At 41.9% G+C, this 25,594-nt stretch overlaps 1 protein-coding gene across 1 annotated transcript in view; it reads right to left on the bottom strand.

Moving 5' to 3' along the window:
- Nucleotides 1–5,212: 5,212 nt before the first annotated feature.
- SLC40A1 (solute carrier family 40 member 1) overlaps nucleotides 5,213–25,594 on the bottom strand; it is a 46,299-nt gene continuing 25,917 nt past the window's right edge. The window contains exons 5-8 of the mRNA XM_069983541.1: nucleotides 24,397–24,523; nucleotides 22,888–23,130; nucleotides 21,236–21,898; nucleotides 5,213–10,306 (exon numbers count right to left, since the gene is read on the bottom strand). Coding sequence (XP_069839642.1) covers nucleotides 9,990–10,306; nucleotides 21,236–21,898; nucleotides 22,888–23,130; nucleotides 24,397–24,523 — 1,350 coding nt within the window. The 3' untranslated portion in view covers nucleotides 5,213–9,989. The remainder of the gene's footprint in view (nucleotides 10,307–21,235; nucleotides 21,899–22,887; nucleotides 23,131–24,396; nucleotides 24,524–25,594) is intronic.

Below are 25,594 nucleotides of genomic sequence, written 5' to 3'. Positions count from 1 at the left end.
CTCTGCTGCCATTTCTCCTCCCTCCTCCCCGCTCCCCCCTCCATAGCACAGACAGGATCCGTCTCATTGAGATTTCCTGATTCTGAGCAGTGGATGACAGAAAGGAGAGGAGGGGGGGCCTGGGAAAAGTATTTTTAAATGCAGATAATGGCATATTTGCCTAATAAACCCAATTACAAAGTTTCTTAAAATCCATGGCGTAGCTACCATGGGGGCAGGGTACGCCACTGCTATGGGGCCCTTGCCATAGTGGGGGGCGGGGCCCCTGCTAGGAAAGGGTAGCCTGCCTCCATGGTGCTGCCACACACTGCCCTACCCGCATATCGCTCCTCACAGCCGCAGCACTCAGCTCTGCTATGCAAGAGTGGGGTGAAGTGAGCACTTTGGCTCAGGCGGAACTTCCTCCATCCTGCAGGGGGCGGCAGATTTCAGACAGTGCAGTCCTCTGTGAATTAATGAAGCACGGTACTTGCCTGCACAGGAGCTACTTTACAGGTAAGTTCCTGGCAATCAGCAGGGGTGAGGAGGAAGATAAGAAGAGGTAAGATATGAAAGGTCTGAGTAACAGATCACAGCAGCAGTGAGCCGGTAGTTCTGTTATCTTTTCTCAGGGTGTCCGTCTTTAGCAGACAAGTCGGGGGAGGGAGAAACTTGGTCTTCATTGCAGGACAATAACAGTCTCTATCCTGTGGCCTTATCCTGTATAAGCACTAGATGGACCCCAGGTTTCCCCTCACTCCTCTCCTTAGATGAATCACTATATATGAGGTAGCCCCTGATTTTACAGACTTTCAGCATGAGATCAAACATGACAAATCTGTACAATGATGTTGTACTGTAGTTCTGCAGTAATTCTGGTCCTGTCTGCCTATACCTTAAATGTCAGCCCATATAGGACACACGAGCTGTGGATGTTACCTGCAGATTGGCACAGGTAACCTCCCCAGCATTTACTACATGTGGACATTTTCCTGGAATCTGACCTGCACTGTAGATTATAAAATCACCTGTCACTTCTCATTGTGGTCCATGTAGAGGGCTTCAAGATAAATGTAGAAGAGAGTATACAGAGTGTCACACAACACTATATGCAATACAATAGGCTATATACACAAAACTATATACAACACAGTTCACAGTGCTTGGTGGCATATGTGTTCTGCTTCACTTGGGGGGCCCCGACTAGTTTTTTTGCTATGGGGCCCTATAAATGCTAGCTACGCCCCTGCTTAAAATCGCCTGGACTATTGATTTCTGCAAGATAAATTTTCACAACAGTGACTCTTTAAGCTTCTCCTACCAGATCCACACTGGCTTTTTTTTTGGTGTCACATCTCCACCGCTTACAGGATGAATCAGAGGATCGACTAGGCCCATCAATATATGTTTTTTTCCACTCACGGTTAGTGGTTGGGTTCAAACTACTGTGATTTCTCTTTTTAAATCATAATGACAACCAAAAACATCCAAATTACCCTGATGAAAAGGTTCCAGCATCCAGTTCCTGTAAATTACTGGGCTGTCTTGCATGAACTGCGCGCTTGAGATCTCCCCAGAGTGGGTCAATGATATTGAGGTCAGGAGACTCAGATGGCCACTCCAGAACCTTAAATTTGTTCTGATATCGGAGGATAATGCCAGTCAGCAGTGTTCAAACTGTGGTAAATAAATGGAAAATCAGGAGCTCTGTAATAACCAAACCCCAGTCAGGTAGACCAACAAAAACTTTTGCCAGGAAACTTGTTCAGGATGCAAAGAAAAACCCACAAATACCATTAGCCAAAATACAGGACTAAGAAAACTAACAGTGTGGCTGTTTTATGATGCGTAATAAGGAGACACTTGAAGAAAAATGGGCTACATGGGCGAGTCACCAGACAGCCATTACTGCGCAAATGCCACAAAGTATCTTGCATACAACATGCAAAATAGCATAGAGACAAGCCTCAAAACTTCTGGAACCAGGTCATTTGAAGTGATGAGACCAAAATCTTTTTGGCCACAACCATAAATGTTACATTTGGAGAGGTATTAAGAAGGCCTATGATGAAAGTAACACAATTGCTACTGTAAAGCACGGAGGTGGATTTCTGATGTTTTGGGGCTGTGTGAGCTACAAAGGCACAGGAAACTTAGTCAAAGTTGAAGGAAAGATGAATGCAGAACATTATCAGCAAATAAAGCAAATTTGCATTCATCAGCCCAGAAGCTGCGCATGGGATGTACTTGGACATTCCAACATGTCCAAATCGACCTGTCATTGGCTACAGCAGAACAAAGTGAAGGCTCTGGAGTGGTCATCTTAGTCTCCTGACCTCAATATCATTGAGCCACTCTGGGGAGATCTGGGCATGTAAACTTTTGAGCACAACTGTATATAGGGCCTGCCCAAGGCGGAAAAGTTGCCTGATTTCATATCTAGCCTTCATGGTATATTTAGCAGCATTCTGAAACATCCCTTCTCTGACAAACTAGAGATCGATTGCGCACACAGGAAACTGGGCCAGGTTAGCCAAAACCCTAGTAGGCCACATCAACCTTTAAGGTGCTACCCAGACCCTGTTGCAGGTACTTTCACAAAATACCCTTAACCAGAGCAAGGTGATGAAAGATACCATACTCCTGGGGACTTCACTTTCAATTGATCACCCAGTGAAATGGTCGACACCACAGATTCTGGTCAACACATGGCAGCACTAGTGTGGTATTCATAGTACAGGATAGATAATCTCATGATGCCCTGATTTGTGCAAAACTATGGTAAAAAAGCTGCGATTTTTGCAAATCATGGTAGAACAGTAAGGAGACAATATACCACTGAAAGTATAAGTCTTTTGGGTGGCCATGGGCTCCCCAGGAGCTCAGGGCCCCGGGCTACCGCCTGAAAAGGTCCTATTATAATCCGCTACTGGTTGGAGTTATTACTTTAGTTAGGACTTTGAGGTAACTTTCTTATTAGGTGTTCTAAAAGCGACTCTGTAGCCACAATCTGCCCTTCCCAAACCACTTGGACCTTTAGATAGCTGCTTTTAATCCAAGATCTATCCAGGGGTCCATTTGGCAGGTGATGCAGTTTTGACTTAAAAAACAACTTTTAAACTTGCAGCCCTACGTCAAACTACCGTGGCCTAGAGTGTCTATGCCCTCTACCTTGCACCGCCTCTCCATCCCTCCTCCCCGCCATCTTCACCATTAGGAATGCCCCTGGCAGAACTTCTCCTATTCCTCCAATTTGACACAGGGCTGCAAATTGACACAGGGCTGCAAGTTTAAAAGTTGTCTTTTAGGACAATAACTGCATCATCTGCCGAACGGACCCCAGGACAGATCCTGGATTTAAAGCTGCTATCCGAAGGTACAAGCGGTTTGGGGAGGGCAGATTGAGGGTAAAGAGTCTCTTTAAGGTTAGGTTACTGAGTTCTTCAGAGATGCTCTTTCAAGGTGGTGGACACATTTAAGCTACTTTTGTGCATTTCAGTGGTTAGTAATTTTTGTATGGATTAATTCTGCATTTCATAAGGGATGATGATTTCACTATGTTTACGTCAATGCTTCCTCCCAGGAGGGATCTGTTTGTTTGATGCCTCAGGCGTTAGTTCTGACTTAGCAAGATTTGGTTTAGTTTTCAGCTTTGTTCTTTAATTTTTTCTTGCTTCCTTTCATTTTCCCCCTTTTTTCTCTTGCTTTCTCTACTCCTTCTTCCCTACTCCTCTTAGCCGTCATTACAGCCCTGTCCTCCCTCTGAATGGCCTCTGCTGGCATCTGCTAAGCAGATGTTTATTCTATGCATGCCTGACGGTACTGTCCCATTGGTTTGCACCGGGAGCGCCATCACTAATAGAATGGCGTAATAGAATCTGGAAAATTTGCCAATATGAAAAAGAGATTGAAACATGTATTGTGTAGTAATTTATTTACTTGTTAGTTTTTTTTTTACCTGCTGCTCTCAAGGAGGGCTGAGGGTGGGAGTTGGGGTGTGGAGGGGGTGTGGGGTGTGGAGTTAGTGATGGTTGTATTGTGGTTTAATAATTAAAAAAAAAAGGTGTGGCCCTCGGCCACAATGTTTTCAGAGGCTCACACCAGGCTCTCCCCCACAATGTTTTCAGAGGGTCACTCCAGGCTCTTACACACAATTTCAAGGCGTGTCACCACCACAATGTTTGCAGAGGGTCACGTAAGGCTCTCAACCACAATGTTATTTGTTATTAATAGCAAGGTTCGACCAAGGCTCTCGCCCACAATGTTTTTAGAGGCTCACAACAGGCTCCCGCCCAATGTTTTCCGGGGCTCTCAACAGGCTCCCGCCACAATGTTTTCAGAGGCTCATGCCAGGCTCTCGCCCGCAATGTTTTCAGGTGGTCACATCAGGCTGTCGCCCACAATGTTTGAAGAGGGTAACACCAGGCTCTCCTCGAAAATTATAAGGATGAAATTGGGCCCTAGCAGTCTTCGTTCACCCACCAAAGTTCAATTTCACATTCAATTTCTAATTAAATTTAATTTTAAATGTGTGGCACATCTGTCCTGCAGTGGAGTTCTAAAACAATGTGGTGTCTAAGGCCTCCTCATCACCCCTTGAACAGTTTCACCTTTGGACCAGTCACGCACGCACGCACGCACGCACGCACACACACACACACACACACACACACACACAAATACTAGTGGGTGTAGTTTAATTTTACCCTTGTCTACAGCATCTATGGTTGTCATAGATAAAGGGAAATAAGGTGAGAGATGCACAAGCTTTTAAGGAAGAGGAGGAGTTTTTTTTTTCTTTTTGGTTTACATTTACAAATAAATATACAGAAAAGACTGCTTACTAACATTTTTTCCACTTTAAATTGGACTTTATCTTGGGTTGGATGTTCACTATTGTGAGTCTGTAAAAGTGGCGTAATACAGCAACCTGGAAGTAGTAAATGCATCCTCTGCTGCTTCCATTCAATTTCTGTGGTGTTTAGATAACTTTCGGAGGTTTTCAGGTGCACCAGACACCCTCCCCTCTGCTGAGCAGGGGGCATCTGCTAGAATACTCTCCCATTGACTTTAATAGGGTTCACTACTCAAGTTGAGCATTAAAAAAATACAGGACTTGAGTAATGAGCACTTAAGAATTTTAGTATTCGCTCTAATCTTTATGAAGCTATCATCAGGGAGACACATTACCCCTTGATTTTTTGATAAAAAGAGATTACAGATTACAAAGTAATATTTGCCAACAATTAAAATTTATTATTATGAACTGACAAAAAGGTTACAATATTTTTGTATTACAACATGGATGACACAGTTTTTTTTATAGACAGTTTTAACAATGTATGGAAATATACCCATAGAAAAAAAATCGATATAAAAGTGCTTGTACAATCATTACCTACGTAGTTCTCCCATTTAAAGTGCACACTGTTTATGAAAAATACAAACTCCTTATTGGCTCCAGGTAAGCATAAATATGTTCTTTTGCTTTAATAAGGGTAACAAATGCATCAATATAAATGCAAAGAATGCAATCTCATTATGCATCAGAGAAGCAGAAAAAAACATATTTGGACTGCAGATTTGCAGACACAGGCTTTTATAAAGGAGCTTGCAAAATAAAGGGCATATTGTGCCTATTGTGAAAGTTTTGTATATTTGACAAGGATTCACAGATCACACATTTTGTGTATTTGTTTTACGTCTATGTTTTGTGACCCTTGGCTCTTTTTTCAAAAAATAGGAACAGAAAGTAACTTTGAAGAAGTGTCCTAATAAAATTTTCAAAAAGAAACAGTTATTTTCTAAACCAGAGATTCTTGCCAAATTCTGGAGCGACGAGAGAAGGGTCTGAATACTTAGTGATTAGCAAGAGAATGCTAACAATACAAACAGCTGTAAAATAGTGTTGAAAGCAAACAATGACCCTCAAAACAGGGAGAACTCCTGCAAGTGTTTGTGGGGTTGCCAGGAAACTGACAGAAATATAAACTGGACATGGGGGAGACAGAGGGAAGTATTGGAGAAGATATAAGAGAATGAATAGGTATTATAAGGCTGTTCACACACACAGACACACACACACACACACACACTTTTGCTCAGTATTTTGGTCAGTATTTTGCAACCTAAACCGGGAGCAGATTGAAAACACAGAAAGGCTATGTTCACACACCATTGAAATTGATGACCACCATTTTATGGCAAATAATGTCTGTTATCTAAAAAAAATGGCTGCTGTTTTAAAATAACGGCAATTATTTACTGTTATTGGCCCCATTTACACTGAGCAAGAACGTCGGAATTCCGCGGCTCAGTGTGCTGCTTTGAGTGAAGGAGAGGGTGAGTGCTCCTCCGCTGCCGCCACTCTCCGCTCAAAGAAAAGACATGTCATTTCTTTAAGCGGAGAGCAGAGAGCGGCGGCTGTGGAGGAGCGCGCACCCTCTCATTCACTCACAGTGAGACACTGAGCAGGGCGGGATTCCGCGGCGGAGTGCTCCTCCGCAGAATTTCGATGTCCTTGCTCAGTGTGAATGGGGCCATTAGATACAAACATTTTGGGACAGTAGCCATCTGACTTCACTAATTAAGGGTGGCATGTTATGCTTTTATAGAATTGCTAAACATAGATGTATAAACTAATATGCCTCTCTACCCTTCATAACTATTCAAATGTCAGTATGCGCTTTGATACTGGGAAAGGGATGGGGAACCTTCCAGCTTCTACAAAACTACAAATCCCATCATGCCAGCACAGGACAGGTTGCCATCCTTGTACTAGAAAAACTGTGAAAAATTGTATATGCAATGCTTTGATGATAATAATTGTGAATAGACTGTTAATAACAGGTAGAAAATTAATGCAATCATTTGGCAATTTAAAGGGGTACTCCAATGAAAATATTGTTTTAGAAAGTTATAAAGTTTTTAAATTACTATAATTTAAAAAGCTCAAGTCTTCCAGTACTTATCAGCTGCTGTATGCCCTAACGGAAGTGGTGTTTTTGTTCCCAGTCTTACACAGTGCTTTCACTTTGGAAGACTGGAGATTTTTAAATAGAAGTAATTTACAAATCAGTCGGTTTAAAAACATTTGTTTTTCTCTAGAGTAGACCTTTTCAGAAAATATGAAGTATTTTAGCACAGACTAAAAGCTAGTTTCTGAGGCTGCAAAACAAATCCTTATATTTTATGTTCAATTAACACTCAAGGTTTTACGTATTTACAAGAGCTGAGCGATCCAGGCCGAGGAGCAGGTTTGTACAAACCTGAACCATTGACATTTGAATCCTGCTGTCTGTTGCTCTGTGGGGAAGGTGAAGAAGACCCGAGTCCCGCCTGGAAAGCATGGATATAGCCTAGGTCATAGGCTGTATCCCTGTTATCCAGGTGGCACTCGGGCTGTCTCCACCTTCCCCGTGGACCGAGAAGACAGCGGGATACAAATGAATCTCAGCCAGTCTCGTTCATCTTTAGTATTTATATACAGTGTTGTCTGTGTATACATAGAGTTAAATGGCAAAGCATGGTTATTAAATAAGTGACATAAACTCAATGTCTCCCTATGGATAAAAAAAGAGGTACAACACTATCAGATATTCGTGTAATGGTTGCATACAGCTTCTTTTCCCCCAAAGATGAAGTTAAGCAAAACTGTGTACACACAATGCACAATATGGAGCAATATTACAACCAAGACAAACCGAAACTGCAGGTGTGACCAGCGCTATAGTTTGAGAAGCACATCAGGTAACTGTAGTTGTGTAGCTCAACCCACATATTCCATCAAATACTGGACACTAAACTATGTAAATTCTTCTATATAAGATATATATCACAATAAGACAATCAATATAGTAGTTAGATGCTAAAAGTTAAATGCTAAACACAATTAGAGAGATTACACACGGGTAAGGGTGCATGCACACTACCGAATCCGCACGTATGACCCGTGGCGGATTCCGTCACTTGTACCCGCACATGGCGGCGCACATGTCCGCCCGTGCCATAGACCCTATTCTATGCACAGGTGGACTCTGCATTCTGCCGAAAGAATTGACATGTCAGTTCAGTTGCGCGACACCACGTGCGGGTACGCGCAACAGAGTCCGCCATGGGTGAAACACGCGGATTCCGTAGTGTGCACACACCCTAAGGCTATGTTCACACATCGTCTTTTTTGGGCCATTTGATGGCCATCATTTTGAAGCCAAATAACCGCAACTATTTCATAAGAACAGCTGTAGAGATGAGTGAACCGGGTTCGTGTTCGAGTCCATCTGAACCCGATCGTTCGGCATTTGATTAGCAGTGGCTGCTTAACTTGGATAAAGCTCTAAGGTTGTCTAAGGTTCTAAGCTCTAAGCTCTAAGGTTTGATTAGCAGTGGCTGCTTAACTTGGATAAAGCTCTAAGGTTCGGATGGACTCGAACAAGAACCCGGTTCACTCATCTCTATGAAATAACGACTGTTATTTGGTCTCAGAATGGCCGCAAAAAAGGTGTTGTTTGAACATAGCCTGAAATAGGATACTGTATAAATGAAGATAAACAAAAACTATTTCACATGACATGACCATGATTCAAATTCTTTCTGCAAAGCAATCAAATGTCATTAATCGTCAAAAGCTTTGATTTTCACATTCAGTAATAGAATAAGTCGTTTTCCATCATCATATTAAAGATAGACTTTGAACTAACTGTAAGGCCCTGTTTACACTACAGAATTGGCACCGAGATTCTGTGCGGAAACCCCCTGTCCGGACTCTGCGCTGAATCCTGTCTTCAATGTGTTTGAATGGGAGGGCTCATGCTCCTCTGCTTTCCGCACCTCTCCGCTTAAAGAATTGACACAGATTTGCACGGGGGGAGGGGATGGGGGGGGGTCCGCACGTATTCTGTAGTGTGAACGGGGCCTAATGCTAGCTTCACTAAATTATAAAGTGCCTCTCAACAAACAGGAAACTTTTCAGTAGACTCTATTAAAGGCAATCAAGTTTGTAAGGCACAGCTGTTGTTGGTCATTAGATGGGTCTGGTGCTGGCACTGTGGTTTCCCCTGTAAAAGAAGCCAAAATAGTGGTGTGAAGAAAGCCTAGGAGTTTTATTAATAACTGCACAATGTGTATGATAATTTATTTAATCCCAATTTTTTATATAAATGCAGAATGCCTTATATCGCCTATATTATGGGGCCCATCTTTATTCAATGTGGCTACATGAGAAACCAACAGTTCTGTCACTTAGTGCTGGGAGGAGTCTGTTCAGCGTTTGCTTCCTCCTCCCTCTACAATCTACAACGGCACTTTCTGTATTTTATTCAATCACAGGCAGATGGCAGCATGAGGTAGCATCAAATATTTTCAAAATTCTTCTTTCACCGTCATCATCAGCTTACTGAACTTTATTTTGTTAGAACTAAATGACAAAATCCAGAAAAGATTTTATTTTTATGCCATATCGCCCAGCCATAAGAAGGTGTTAAGTAAACAACTGGAGCATTTCCTGACATATTCCTATACATATACTCTAACCACACTGTCAGACTGCCTCACACATGGGGTGGTAAGAAAAAGCTAAAGTTAAGGTGTATTTTGGGGTGAAAACACGGCCGTAATATTGAGGTAAAAATATGTCCAAAATGTTGAGTTAAAAACACAGCCGTAATTTCAATATAATAATTAGCTTCCGTGAAAAATGGACAGCAGTGCACACACCATATAATAATAAAGGGCATACTTAATTATGACCATCCAGTTTTTTTTTTTTACCTGTTTACACATTTAATTTTCACTCAAAATTACGGTTGTATTTAGCTTTTTTTTTTTTACTGTGTGTGAGCCTAGCCTTGCAGCATTGAACAAAGAAAGACATAAACATAAATTTGCGTCTGCAGCTGTGTTCTTTGGTGGTTTTATCAAATTACCATTTATTACAACATACATTTTAATAAAAACTGTAACATATCTGGAGATTTATAAGCTTCTAATTGATTACTGAACTTAACGCCCTTTTAAACAGGAGAATCCTTATTTTGCTCATCACCAGCCACTGTTTTGGGATCTGAAGAAGAGCAAGAAAATAGCTGCATTTTAAGATTTTTGTATGCAAATCGAAAATACATTATGTGGCCCATGGCAACAAAAGAGACGGAAATAAGAACAAGTAAGCCGAATGCTTCTGGGTTGGGTCCTAAGATCACCATGATGAAATGCATAAGATCAAGAAGATAATTCATAGAGTTCTGCACTCCATTTATAATTCCTCTTTCAGACTCTATAACATTTTCTTGAAGGAGCTGAGTTACTGTCAGATCAAAGGACCAAAGACCTGAAAAAAAAAAACATATTGGCAAATGTATTAATTATTGTGTGCTAATTTCTTTGTAGAAAAATGTTGCAAATCATGTTGCACCCCATATTTGTGCTATAATTTACCTTTTTTACTTTCTTCACCATTTTTGAAAAAGCCGTAAAAAGTGGTTGGGAGGTTAATCAAGAGGGATGTAACCAACAACAATCTGACAAATTTATTATAACGTAACTATTATTTCTTGCTGGCTGCAGTATACACTCTTAAAATCCTACTGCTGGCATTGTCTGTTCAGGCGTGCGGCAAGGACTAAATTCATCCGGCAGCGTCGTTGACTGTATACAATGACAATGCAGTCAATGTCACTACTGGATGAATTTCCCCCTCGATGCACCTGAACAGACATGTGGGTGGCAGGATTTTAATAGTGTGTCCTGTAAGATATTATAGTTACACTTTAAGGCCAGGTTCAGACTATGTAACTGTGCGGCTGTATTTGCGGCTGTAATTGTGCGGCGGTATTTTTGGTGGTTCATGCGTACGCTGGAAAGTATAGGATATACGGCTGCACAGTGCACACTATGTATGAATCTACAGCCCGATCGTAAACGGACCCGTAAAAAATGAACAAGACCATTGTTTGCGGCTGGACATGCGGCCGAGGATTGACAGGCGGTCCGTACGGAGTACTTCAAAAATAGCCGGCAATGATGCCGAATGCCGATGCCTCTAATAGTTAATATATTAAATTAATAAAACACATTTTCTTTGTAATAAAGTCCCTTTCGTTGGTCAATAATTTAATTCTAACGAATCCATCATTTTGCAATTAAATATACTGTTAAAATAAATAGATATATAAATATACATTTATTTATATATCTATTTATTTTAACAGTATATTTAATTGCAAAATGATGGATTAGTTTAAATTTAATTATTGAACAACGAAAGGCACTTTATTACAACGAAAATGTGTTTTATTATTTTAATAGATTAACCATGAGAGACATCAGCATTAGTGCAGAGGATCGCAAACCCCGGTAATAGCAATTCATGTAAACTGTTTCCCTGCTTTCCCAGATGCATCCAGAGGTGTTTGCATCACTTTCTTAAGATTTTATTTGTTATTTTTAGTTGAACCAGATTTCAAAGTAAACTAGATTTGCATTTCCAGGAAAATACATAGTGCTTGAAAAGAGCGCCCCTTTAACAGTGACTTCCCTTTAAGAGAAACTTGGATCCCATTCCTTTAAGAGCGACAGGGGTCCCGTCCCAATAAGAGTGACTTGGGTCCCATACCTTTAAGAGCGACTTGGGTCCATTTAAGAGTGACTTGGGTCCCGTCCCTTTAAGAGCTACATGGATCCCTTTAAGAGCTACATGGATCCCTTTAAGAGCTACATGGATCCCTTTAAGAGCGACTTGGATCCCTTTAAGAGCGACCTGGGTCCCTTAAAGGGACCCAGGTCGCTCTTTAAAGGGAATCATTTTGCTCATAAAGGGACCCAAGTCGCTCTTAAAGGGACCCAGGTTGCTCTTAAAGGGACCAAGGTCGCTCTTAAAGGGACCCATTTAGCTCTTAAAGGGACATATTTCGCTCTTAAAGGGACCCATTTTATCTTAAAGGGACCGATTTTGCTCTTAAAGGGACATATTTCGCTCTTAAAGGGACCCAGGTCGCTCTTAAAGGGACCCATTTTGCTCTTAAAGGGACCCATTTTGCTCTTAAAGGGACATATTTCGCTCTTAAAGGGACCCAGGTCGCTCTTAAAGGGACCCAGGTTGCTCTTAAAGGGACATATTTCGCTCTAAAAGGGACATATTTCGATCTTAAAGGGACATATTTCGATCTTAAAGGGACCCATTTTGCTCTTAAAGGGACCCATTTTGCTCTTAAAGGGACCCATTTTGCTCTTAAAGGGACCCATTTTGCTCTTAAAGGGACATATTTCGCTCTTAAAGGGGCCCATTTTGCTCTTAAAGGGACCTAGGTTGCTCTTAAAGGGACATATTTCACTCTTAAAGGGACCCAGGTCGCACTTAAAGGGACCCAGGTTGCTCTTAAAGGGACCCATTTTGCCCTTAAAGGGACCGATTTTGCTCTTAAAGGGACATATTTCGCTTTAAAAGGGACATATTTCGCTCTTAAAGGGACCCAGGTTGCTCTTAAAGGGACATATTTCGCTCTTAAAGGGACCCATTTTGCTCTTAAAGGGACATATTTCACTCTTAAAGGGACCCAGGTCGGTCTTAAAGGGACCCATTTTGCTCTTATAGGGACCAAGGTCGCTCTTAAAGGGACATATTTTGCTTTTAAAGGGACCAAGGTCGCTCTTAAAGGGACCCATTTTGCTCTTAAAGGGACATATTTCGCTCTTAAAGGGACATATTTCACTCTTAAAGGGACCCAGGTCGCTCTTAAATGGACATTTTTTGCTCTTAAAGGGACCAAGGTTGCTCTTAAAGGGACCGATTTTGCTCTTAAAGGGACATATTTCGCTCGTAAAGGGACCCAGGTCGCTCTTAAAGGGACATATTTCGCTCTTAAAGGGACCCATTTTGCTCTGAAAGGGACATATTTCGCTCTTAAAGGGACCCAGGTTGCTCTTAAAGGGACCAAGTTCACTCATAAAGGGACCAATTTATCTCTTAAAGGGACATATTTTGCTCTTAAAGGAACATATTTCGCTCTTAAATGGACCCAGGTCGGTCTTAAAGGGACCCATTTTGCTCTTATAGGGACCAAGGTCGCTCTTAAAGGGACATATTTCGCTCTTATAGGGACCCAGGTCGCTCTTAAAGGGACATATTTCACTCTTAAAGGGACCCAGTTCGAGCGAAACGGGTCTCTTTAAGAGCGAAATATTTCCTTTAAAGGGACCCAGATCACTCTTAAAGGGACCCATTTCGCTCTTAAAGGGACCCAGGTCGCTCTTAAAGGGACATATTTAGCTCTCAAAGGGACCCATTTACCCCCTCAAGGGACCCAGATCGCTCTTAAAGGGACCTGGGTCGCTCTTACAGGTACTTAGTTCGCTCTTAAAGGGACCCATTCAGAGCGTCTTGGGTCCCTTTAAGAGCGACTTGGGTATCGTTCCTTTAAGAGCGGCTTGGGTACCGTCCCTTTAAGAGCAGCTTGGATCCCGTACCTGCTACATGGCTGCCTCAGCTCTGCTATTTTACTGACTGACCTCTGCTACTTATAATGGTAAAGATCATTGCTCGGTTACCATGACAATCTTACTCATGTCAGGGAGACAAAATCGTTTAGGACCTTCCATATATTATATCTTCTATTGGCCAATAGTGGACATGTGACTGTGGATGGTGTGATACAATGTATGACGAGACCTTAGAGTTCCTATTGGCTGCTATATTTCTGCTATTTGCATATGTGCTGTGATTGGCTGTCAGCGGTTAGAGTGTGGCCATTATTTGCAATGGGCCATTATTGTCTATGGGAAATTTGGGGTCTTTAAACGTAAATTTCTTAAAAACGACAAATCCGATCGAAACGAAAAATAGATAGCACACCACACACCGCCGAGGGCTTCGAAACGCAGTTTGAACGGAGTCTGTGCGCAAAGCGGTTCGGGCTGTATTACGCGCAGAAAAATGGCTGGAAGAAGAAACGGAAGAAGAAGAAGAATACGGTTTACAATATAGTGCTTTTCAAGCACTATAATGACCGTATGTTTTGAGCCGCATGTCTATTTTTTCCCACGGCCGGAGTTTCATCCGCACATTTACAGCTGCAAAAAAAAATACAGCCGCACAGTTACATAGTGTGAACCTAGCCTGAGGCTATACACACATGCTGTACAAACGACGGCCATTCCGTGTGAACGGTGGTTGTTTAACGCTACTTATGGCCGGAGTAGCATTAAACAACTATTGTTTGCGCAGGAACGAATTAGACAAATCCAACCTGCTGATAGCGCCCTACTGCACACGGGGAACAAGGATGAAGGTATGTCTTGTACCTTCATCCTTGGCACTGTTTCTGTGCAGTTTTAATAAAGTCCTCTTTCTGGTAAGGCTGTTAGGAGCACTGCTAGCCTGCTCCACTGATTTTAGTTAGGAAGGGTGCACACAGGGGGCAGAGTGGTCCTCCTAACAGCCTTACCGGACAGAGGACTACATTAAAAATGCACAGAAACAGCGCAAAGGATCTGCACCCCATGTGCAATAGGAAGCTATCAACAGGTTATATTCATCTAGCCTGCTGATAGTTCCCTTTAAAGTTCAAGACTGTGTTCACACATGGCGTTTATTTTGCATTAATGATGCATTTTTGCCACAATTCTGATTCTATTTTGCAGCAGTAAAGTAGCATAATTTTTGCTGTGATTCAATCAAAATTGCTGCAAAAATGGAGATATTTCAACAAGAGTGCACACTTTACTGCAATATAGCAGCAAATGCACCATTAACGCAAAATGACTATGAGTGAACATCTTAGCCTTAGGCAACATTCACATATCCAGTAGTTTTCAGGACCGTATATGTCTGCAAGCCACAAAAAATTTGTCTGTAATGTTTCAATACTGCATCTGTAATGCATATTTTTGTTGAATGGTTTAAAATTACATTTCCTTATTTTTTTACGGATTTGTGAACATTACGGACTATTCTTCTGTAAAAATTATGGATCCGCAAAAATTAAAGACACTTCCATAGACTTTTATGGGACAATCTGTGCTGCAATTACGATCCGTCAGTGATTTTATGGCAGCTATATTTGCGGATTATGGATCCGTAAAACTACGGACAGTGTAAATAGGATAAGTGGTGTAAATAATCTGTGCTTGCTCATTTTCATTTTAAAAAAATTTTAAGTGACATTTTTTTCTCATTTTACATTTTTCTATCTATGTTATAAAATAATCGTAAAATATTACAGTTTTCATTCTCACAACTGGGGTTAAAACTGAGCTGAGGCTTCCTGTTGTATCTGTAGTGTAGTGATCTGTACAGCATTGCAGCAACGTGTGATGCCAGTAGATAGATAGCATTAATACAAGACAAAGGCAATGCCCTATGGAATGATCTTTTCAAAGGTCACAAAGCAAGCTTAATGATGTTTTATGTACATGTTAAGGGGACAGAGTCTCTCTTGTCGTCTATGTCCATAAGTCTTGCCCTAAAGCAGCGTTTCCCAACCGGGGTGCCGCGGCACACTGGTGTGCCGTGAGAACCCGCCAGCTGTGCCGCGGGATCCCGGTCGGAAATTAGAAACTGTCCCTTTAATATCCCTAGAAGCTGCGGCCACGCAGCTTCTAGGGATATGCCGATGGATTGATGTTCCGCCCGCTCACACAGTGAGCGGGCGAAACATTCAATCGCGCACAATGTCAGAGCAGGACCTGTCAGCGTCCTGCTCTGACATTGACTCCCATAGGCCGCGGCACTTCATGCCAGCAGCCTATGGGAGGCCGGGACGTGACCTCTCCGGCAGGCGTGATGATGTGACGTCATCACGCCTGCCGGAGGTTCAGTCGCCGCGGCTCACAGGACGGAGCCTGAAGAGGAGGGAGAACACACAGCGCCGATTAGGTGAGTATGATGGTTTGTTGTTTTGTTTTTTTTAAAACTATTGGTGCATATTCTCATACTGCAGGGGGCATTATATGGGGGCATACTGCAGGGGGCATTATATGGGGGCATACTGCAAGGGGCATTATATGGGGGCATACTGCAGGGGGCATTATATGGGGGCATACTGCAGGGGGCATTAATATATGGGGGCATACTGCAGGGGGCATTATATGGGGGCATACTGCAGGGGGCATTATATGGGGGCATACTGCAAGGGGCATTATATGGGGGCATAATGCAGGGGGCATTAATATATGGGGCCATACTGCAGGGGGCATTATATGGGGGCATACTGCAGGGGGCATTAATATATGGGGGCATACTGCAGGGGGCATTAATATATGGGGGCATACTGCAGGGGGCATTAATATATGGGGGCATACTGCAGGGGGCATTAATATATGGGGGCATACTGCAGGGGGCATTAATATATGGGGGCATACTGCAGGGGGCATTATATGGGGGCATACTGCAGGGGGCATTAATATATGGGGCATACTGCAGGGGGCATTAATATATGGGGGCATACTGCAGGGGGCATTATTAATATATGGGGGCATACTGCAGGGGGCATTAATATATGGGGGCATACTGCAGGGGGCATTATATGGGGGCATACTGCAGGGGGCATTAATATATGGGGCATACTGCAGGGGGCATTAATATATGGGGCATACTGCAGGGGGCATTAATATATGGGGGCATACTGCAGGGGGCATTATTAATATATGGGGGCATACTGCAGGGGGCATTAATATATGGGGGCATACTGCAGGGGGCATTATATGGGGGCATACTGCAGGGGGCATTAATATATGGGGCATACTGCAGGGGGCATTAATATATGGGGGCATACTGCAGGGGGCATTATTAATATATGGGGGCATACTGCAGAGGGCATTATTAATATATGGGGGCATACTGCAGGGGGCATTATTATTATATGGGGGCATACTGCAGGGGGCATTATTATTATATGGGGCATACTGCAGGGGGCATTATTATTATTATATGGGGGCATACTGCAGGGGGCATTATTATTATATGGGGGCATACTGCAGGGGGCATTATTACTGTATGAGGGCAAAGCAGGGGGCACTTGTACTCTGGCCTCATGGCCATAGTACGTCTCATTGTACCCCTTTATACTGCAGTTATATGAGCCACATAATTATCAGCACCATATACTGTGGCTATACAGTGCACATCACCACAGTATATGGTGCTGATAATTATGTGCTCATATACGTGGGACTGTATGTATGAGTTTTCATGGGACTGTTATATATATATATATATATATATATATATATATGGGAATACATGGCACTGTATGTATGAGGTTACATGGGATTGTATATATGAGGGGGTTATCCTTTTTTATTTCACTTTTTTTAAAATGAATAATTTATTGAAAAGATCTCTGCCCGGCATATGTCACTCTTGAGGGCTTAAAAAGCAGCTCTTGTGGTGATAAGAAGCTGATTTAAAACCCCCAAGAGTGAACTCCGTGAACTATATGTATAATATGTACTGTTTTAGTGTCATTTTGTGCCATTTTGGTTGGTGGTGTGCCCCGGGATTTTTTAAGTATAAAAAGTGTGCCGCGGCTCAAAAAAGGTTGAAAATCACTGCCCTAAAGCATGTCACTAAATGCTGTTAAGAACAGCCTAGGCCATATGGCAGCCCCCATAATGTACAAAAATTAAAATAAAAAAATATATAGTTAGAAAATAGAAACAGATTAGAATAAAAGAACACGTTTTAGTATCTGATGCTAATCAGTAAAAGCAAATTTGGGTGACCCTTAAAAGGGATTATAGAAAAAGAAAAACAGTTGCTTTTTCAAAAAACAGTGCTACACCTGTCCTCAGGTGCCAAAAGTGGCACTGTTTCTGTAAGAAATAAGCTATATGTTTTAATCATTTATAACCAGAGTTGTGGAGTCAGTAAGCAACAGCTCCGACTCCTGAACTTTATCAGAGACCGACTCAAACTCCAGCTCCTTCATAAATGGCCAGTCAGACACTAGGGGAGTTGTTTATTACACTGGTGTAAAGTAGAACTGGCTCAGCAGCTTCGGTGTAATGTCCAACATGATCCTGTTGAAACTTCTAAGTCAGTGTTTCTCAACTCCAGTCCTCAAGACCCACCAACGGGTAAAGTTTTGAGGATTTCACAGGTGATATAATTATAGTCGGTGCACCAGTAACTGCCACAGCTGTTTGTTGTATGGGATATCCGTAAAACATGACCTGTTGGGTCTTGAGGACTGGAGTTGAAAAACTGTTCTAAGTGAATAAAGCAAAGGCAAATTCTGCTTTGTGTGTGTGTGTGTCTGTCTGTCTGTCTGTGTGCAGTGGATGCAGACAGTCTCCAGTCTCCATGTCCTGAAGAACTCAAAACTAGACTAGACTGCTGAAATCCTCTCTGTTTCTAACTAAATATTCACCATACACAAAGAAAAACTGCTAACAATGCCAGATCCCTGTGATATAGAGGTCAGTCATAGTGATATAGAGGTCAGACATAGTCCCAGATTTTTCAACTCTCTGTCAGCGTCCGTGCTCCTGAATCATCGCGGCCCCACAGGAACTCCCACTCAATCAGTGAGCTGCACTGACTGGCTAAGTGGGCATTTCTGAGTGGGGACATGACATCACAGAATCGGAAGCCCAGTGGAGGACCTTGCACAATGACACTTGCCTGCAGAAGCACAGGGTAAATAGGACCTCTTTATTATGATCCCACTGTCCCGCCTGGATTTTTCACTGTTGCCCAAAATACCCCTTTACTTTTTACCTCTCTATTTCTCTCAAACACACGCAGCTTGCTGCAGTAATAGCACATACATGCAGCCTGCTGCAGCCATAGCGCACACACAAACACACACACACGCAGCCTGCTGCAGCCATAGCACACGCAGACACCCTGCGGCACCCATAGCACACACACACAGCCTGCTGCAGCCATAGCTCACACACAAACACACACGCAGCCTGCTGCAGCCATAGCACATGCAGACACCCTGCTGCAGCCATAGCACACACACACAGCCTGCTGCAGCCATAGCGCACACACAGCCTGCTGCAGCCATAGCACACTGAAAAAAACACAAGCTTCTGCCAGAGAGAAAACATCACATTGAGGACATATTACACGACTTCTCATATACAATCATCCAGCATCCAGTAAGAGAACAGATTTCCCCCCAACACAATGGACTCTTGAGGACTGGAGTTGAAAAACTGTTCTAAGTGAATAAAGCAAAGGCAAATTCTGCTTTGTGTGTGTGTGTGTGTGTGTGTCTGTCTGTCTGTCTGTGTGCAGTGGATGCAGACAGTCTCCAGCCTCCATGTCCTGAAGAACTCAAAACTAGACTAGACTGCTGAAATCCTCTCTGTTTCTAACTAAATATTCACCATACACAAAGAAACTAGACTCTCTATTTCTCTCAAACACACGCAGCTTGCTGCAGTAATAGCACATACATGCAGCCTGCTGCAGCCATAGCGCACACACAAACACACACACACACGCAGCCTGCTGCAGCCATAGCACACGCAGACACCCTGCTGCACCCATAGCACACACACACACAGCCTGCTGCAGCCATAGCTCACACACAAACACACACGCAGCCTGCTGCAGCCATAGCACATGCAGACACCCTGCTGCAGCCATAGCACACACACACAGCCTGCTGCAGCCATAGCGCACACACAGGGCATAACCAGGGAAATACCAAATCCAGACATCCATCCACAGACAGCTGTTTCTGGTTTTGCCCTCATCAGTGTGGAGTAGGATTCTGGCTAGGTGTGAGCAATGCAGTAACTATCAGAAACTATCAGGTCCACAATATATCAATATTGTTACCTGATTGAATAAGATCCCATATCATATCCCATATCACCTACAGGATCTGCAGCAGATCTGCAGCAGATTTGATGCTGTGTTCAGTTATTTAAATGAAATCTGCTGCAGAAAATCAGCTGCAGATCCTGTAGGTGTGAACGCACCATAAGGATATGTTTCCACACAGTATTTTTGCTCAGTATTTGGCAACCAAAACCAGGAGTGGATTGAAAACAGAAAGGCTATGTTCTCACACCATTGAAATTGAGTGGATGGCCGTCATTTAATGGAAATAATTGTTGTTATTTTAAACCAACTGCCTTTGTTTTGAAAAAAAAAGCTGTTATTTGCCATTAAATGACCCATGCCTGATTTATCATAATTTACACCTAATTTTATTTTTTCGCATTAGTCTTTTGTTTCTATTTCTATTTCCTGATTTTAAATTTCTTATCTAACTTTTTTGTACATTATTATGGGGACAGCCATCTTGCCTGAGCCTGTTTTTAATAAGATATACTTTGCAGCAAGCCCCATGGACATAGACACAATAGACTAGCTCAGACTCTAATGTAAAGTGATAGTTGACTTTGCATGCTCTGTGACCAGTGTGATCAGGAAGGGACTTAGCTGTAACCATCACCTATTGTGAACTTGATCTAGTGGGAGGGCTGCTACAGTTCATTGTTTGCTCTATATAAACACACAAACACACACGCGCGGTGATGATACCCTTTTATTCAGAAAGTAAAGGAAAAATGAAATATCTGAAAATCCCAGCAAGTAATGGATAAGTGGGCCTATCTTTTAGGCTACGACCTAAATAGAATATGGCCCCCAACCTAAAAGTCCCCATATCAGATCAAGGGCAAGTTTTTCCCATATCAAAGAATACTAGAATTGTCTCAGAAATTGATTTGCCATATCAACACAAAAAGATGTTATGTGTTCAGTTTTAGGTCTGTTTTAAGACCTATGGACAGCACATTGAACATGTCACATAGCTGTGCATCACAGGGAATGTGCCCAGTTGTTGCAAATTTCTGTTATATCTAGAAGATATTGCAAATCTGATTGCAGCAAGGGATTTCTGAAATAATTTCTCTTTGATATGACCACTTTCCAATTGGAAAAACTTGCCCTTCATTCAATATGGCGGCTTTAAAGATAGTGGCCATGTTCTGGACATAGGCTATATATACTAACACCTTTCTCTGTATAAGGAAGACACTGCTAAGCAGTAATCTGTACAGAACAGGATGTCTCTTCTTAGTTCTATGCTTAGTGGTCAGAATGTAAACTGCAAGATTTCAGGATAATTTTTTTTTAATTATAGATAAATTGACAAATTTGAAAGAAACAACAAAATTCATTTAACCTAAAATCTTGATTTTAACTATAGGTAATTTTTTAATGACAAGATATTTTGGTGTTGCTTAAAGCAAATATGTTTTATTTCCAAAATTTCAGCCAATTCATTGTACTTACCAATTCTAGCTGCAATAACTCCAGCAAAGAGTAAACTGACTGAGGTCAGTGGAATTAAAACATCTGGTTCACTGGTTGTTGAGGTGGAGTTGTTAAAAAGATCTGGAAATCTGGTTGGGAGGAAGTCCTGAGGAATACCACCTGGGGATAATGTAGGTAAAGGCTCTCCTTCTAGAAAGCGCGTACCAATGTCTTGAAATGGTGAAACAGTAAGATCCAATGGACTTCCAGGCATAAAGACTGAAATCACACATAGAACAAGGCTGCTGAGTTGAGCTACTCCTGAATAAAATCCAGTACGAACCAGACCACATTTTTTTCTAAGCCAGGTAAATGCCACAGTTCCCATAATTCCAGAAATGGCAGATGCACCCATTAAGATACTTAGAACAGAGCCACTTAAGCCTTGGGTGTAAGCATACCCAGTGGTGATGCAGTCAAAGCCAAGGACAGTCATGTAAAGGAAAGCAAGACCCATTCCAGCCCAGAACACTGACTGGTTGTAGTATGCAACCCACCCATCGCGGAAGGTACGAAAAGGTTCTGTAATTTTTTCACTGCATATTGGCTTTTCTAGCTTTTCAGCTATCACCACACTTTTCTCTCCCATGAGCTGGGCATCTTCAGCAGGTTTATCGTTGTTGTTGGAATTTGCATCTATAACTTTGAAAACAAAACAAAACTCATTTTAATGTAGACATACACAAAAGAAAAATCAATGATTACCATACATTAAAATCCAAAACCTGTATTTGTAACTAAAGACGATACTAGAGTTGACCGAACTTCGAGCATGTACAGGTTCGTGCGAACCTGAGTGTGCACTATATTATTAGTATTATTAACATTTATAAAGCCTAGGGCTGCATTTAACTTCAGCAGTTGCCACCAATCAAATAGCGTGTTTGAAGTTCGCTCAACTCTAGTTCCAGTCACTAGCAGTCTAGGTTTCTTGTTCCCAAACGCTCTACAAACTAAAGGACCTATTACACTGAAATAGGCCTTAGGCCATGTTCAGACTGCGTAAGAGACCGGCCGTTCTGTGACCCAGCCGGTCTAAAAAAAGATCATCCTGGTCGGTATTGCAGTACCGCAGTACTGCAGATCTTTAGGGCCACAAAGTTCTGATGCGGGTGCATCCGTGCTCACCCGCATCACAACTCCCCACTGCCCACTGCAAATTCAGTGACAGCTAGGCATCCCCGCCAGAACGTATACTATGTGTATACACTCCGGCCGGGATTCCCTAGAAGTCAAGGTAACGTATATTTTCGTTTTAAGCACGGCCGTTGTTGCAATTGGCAACAACGGACGTACTTTTACGAAAATATACGTTGTGTGAACATAGCCTTACATTGATCATTGGCCTTACATGCCTTGCTGTCATGCACCATTAAGCACATATCTAAAATAACTTCACAAACCTTAGGCTATGTTCCCACACTATCTTTTTTTGGCTTGCCGGCATTTTGGTGCCAACACAGGTTTTATGGCTTGGGCAGCAAAACCAGATTTCCCAGTGACAGCAGCAACTACGCGTTGATCAGCACTAACTCCCAATACGACAAGCACCCTTTAAGAGGAATGTTCAAACTTTGGTAATAAAGTGTAAATGTATTTTTCTTGGTATACATCATAAAATATACTAATACCTTTTATATTTAACTGTCTCAGTTCTTGATCATCATCTTTCTTGCAATATTTATTAGCCAAGGCTGGGGTCTTTTGGTAAACCTTCCAAAGTAGCAAATATTCCAAACACATTGAAACCAAATTCCAACCAGCAATGAAGCCACATCCTATGACAGGTGAACCAAAGGTCATTATCTGTCCAACTGCCAGTGGAGCCAATATGTTTGTCAGCTGGTCGATTCGTCTCACTGTTGCATTCATGTCTGCCATTAAAACATAAAGAAAATAAATTAATTCATTTCAATCTATCTGAACACATTTTCTCAAAAAGGTTATCCTGTTATTTAGAACGGACTGTCTATCCTTTATCAGTGAAAATCTTAGTGATACGAATAGGATGAAGTTGCAATACTACGCAAAGCAGCTATAAACCTGACGGTGTAGTGCAGTACGAAGGGAGAGAAAGTGTGCACTCTCAGATAGCTCATAAGTGGGGTTGTTGGGACTTGGATCTTCACCAATCTGATATTGCTAAATTATCATAAAGTCTATTATCATATCATAAACTCTAAAGAATTTATTTGAGGGAGGGGGCAGCGCACCGATTGGCTGAGCACCGGAAGACGCAGGGGTTATGGGCGCTGACTTTGATATACTTACAGCAGGATGGCAATCCTGCTGCGAGTACGTCATCCCATTAAAGTGAATGGGCAGGTATCTGTAGCGTATTTCGCTGTAAACTAGCTGCAGATACGGTGTGTGTGAACCCGGCCTTCAGGGTGCGTTCACATGTACAAGATTCAATGCTGTGTTTAGTTATTTAGTTACATTGATATCAAATCTGCTGCAGATCTGCTGTGGATCTGCACCAGCAAATCTGCTGCGGATCCTGCGCGTGTGAACGCACCCTAATATGGATAGTAAAAAGTCCTCCAAAAATAATGTATTTGTAATAAGGTAATTTTCTGGTTACATTTTTTTTTTTTGCTGTATATGACTCATATTACTTTATAATGTGTCACTCTAATGGTGCCTTTACACGGACCAATTATCGTTCGAATTTTCGTGATAACGATCGCATTTGAGCGATAATCGGCTCGTGTAAACACAGCAAACGATCAAACGACGAGCGAGAAATCGTTCATTTTGATCTTTCAACTAGTTCTCAAATCGTCGTTGGTCGTTCGCAAAAAATTCGCAGATCGCTTAGTGTAAACAGTCTTTCGTCGATTTACCCTATGTGTAAGATGGGCTATCTTAAAACGATTGCAATAACGACTTTTTTAAACAATCTATCGTTCTGTCTAAACGCTGATCGTTATAAAAAACACTGTTACTTCAAAATCGTTAAACGATCAATTGGGCGAATTATCGCTCCGTGTAAAAGGACCATAAGGCTGAAAAAACTGCATGCTGTAGTATAAGTACAAGATGAATAAAATGTATTATGAAGCCAACAGAAGGCTGTTTTCTATGACTGTTACATGCATAGTTCTTAGATTGTATGTAACTCACACATTTGTTTTTACCTGCTAATTTGCTTCTGTCATCACCAGCAACAACAACAATCCAGTCCCTCTGAATTGTGATGGCTGTCGCTGTGCTGGCCAAATTTGCAATGTTTGCTATAGTGATAACCAGGATGTAGCAGAGGGTCTGTGTCAGAATCAGAACACAAATAAAAATCAAGATGTTGCCCAAATATAAATCATACCCACCCTATAAGTAACTGTACCCCTTACTGGTAAATCAATACTATCTCTTTGTGTCAATCAAAATCCAACTATATGCCCTAGGAAATCAACACAATTTCATAAGAAGATATATCGTTATTAGTGCATATTGTTATTAAAAGTACTTTTTATTAATATGTATTAATATATATGTTTTTATGAAATTCTTTATGTGTTTATTTCTTAGGGGATATGATTATAAATTACTTTACTGCATTTACCCCTGCACAATTATACTATTCATACTAATCATACTATTTTTGTGAAAACCTACGAACTTCCAAAACAATCTTTAAAGTTAATCTGTCAACTCGATTAACGCTAATTAATGGCGTAACTATAGAAGTTGCAGGAATCGTAATTGCAACAAATATTCAAGGGGTCATGCATAATCCGAGGAACAGGAACACAGCTTTGCTAGAAATCTTAAAAAGGTAGAGGTGAAACAGCATTGGTAGAGAGCAGATATAGGTGACACACTGGTTCTCTAACCCTTTAACGCTCTGTGGCACAGGAGCACTGGAGTGGTATATTGCAAGCTCAGGAGCTCAGCAAGTGTAATAGCCAGTGAGTATCGGCTAATGTAAACAGCCGACACTCACAGCCGGTGAATGACAACTACGATCGTGCAATGTAATTTAACCATTTAAATGCCAACCTATGACTGACCTGTCATCCTAATTTCTCAGGCCGATTAAACCGCTGCAGCTCAAATGTCCCTGGCCACTGTAGCAGCCATAGCTTTGCTGCTGATTAAAGGCCCTATTCCACCAACAGATCTAACGACAGATTATCTGCCAAAGATTTGAAGCCAAACCCAGGAACAGACTATAATCAGAGAACAGGTCATAAAGGAAAGACTGGATTTCTCCTCTTTTCAAATCCACTCCTGGGTTTGGCTTCAAATCTTTGGCAGATAATCTGTCGTCAGATCTGTTGGTGGTCTGTCTGAAGCAGTCTTTGGCACCAGGGCACCTATCTAACTGATTGATGC

This window comes from Dendropsophus ebraccatus, chromosome 9 (genome assembly GCF_027789765.1).
Source record: "Dendropsophus ebraccatus isolate aDenEbr1 chromosome 9, aDenEbr1.pat, whole genome shotgun sequence".
NCBI lineage: Eukaryota > Metazoa > Chordata > Amphibia > Anura > Hylidae > Dendropsophus > Dendropsophus ebraccatus.
Note: the sequence above shows the minus strand (reverse complement) of the source record. Positions and strands in the feature narration are given on the sequence as shown.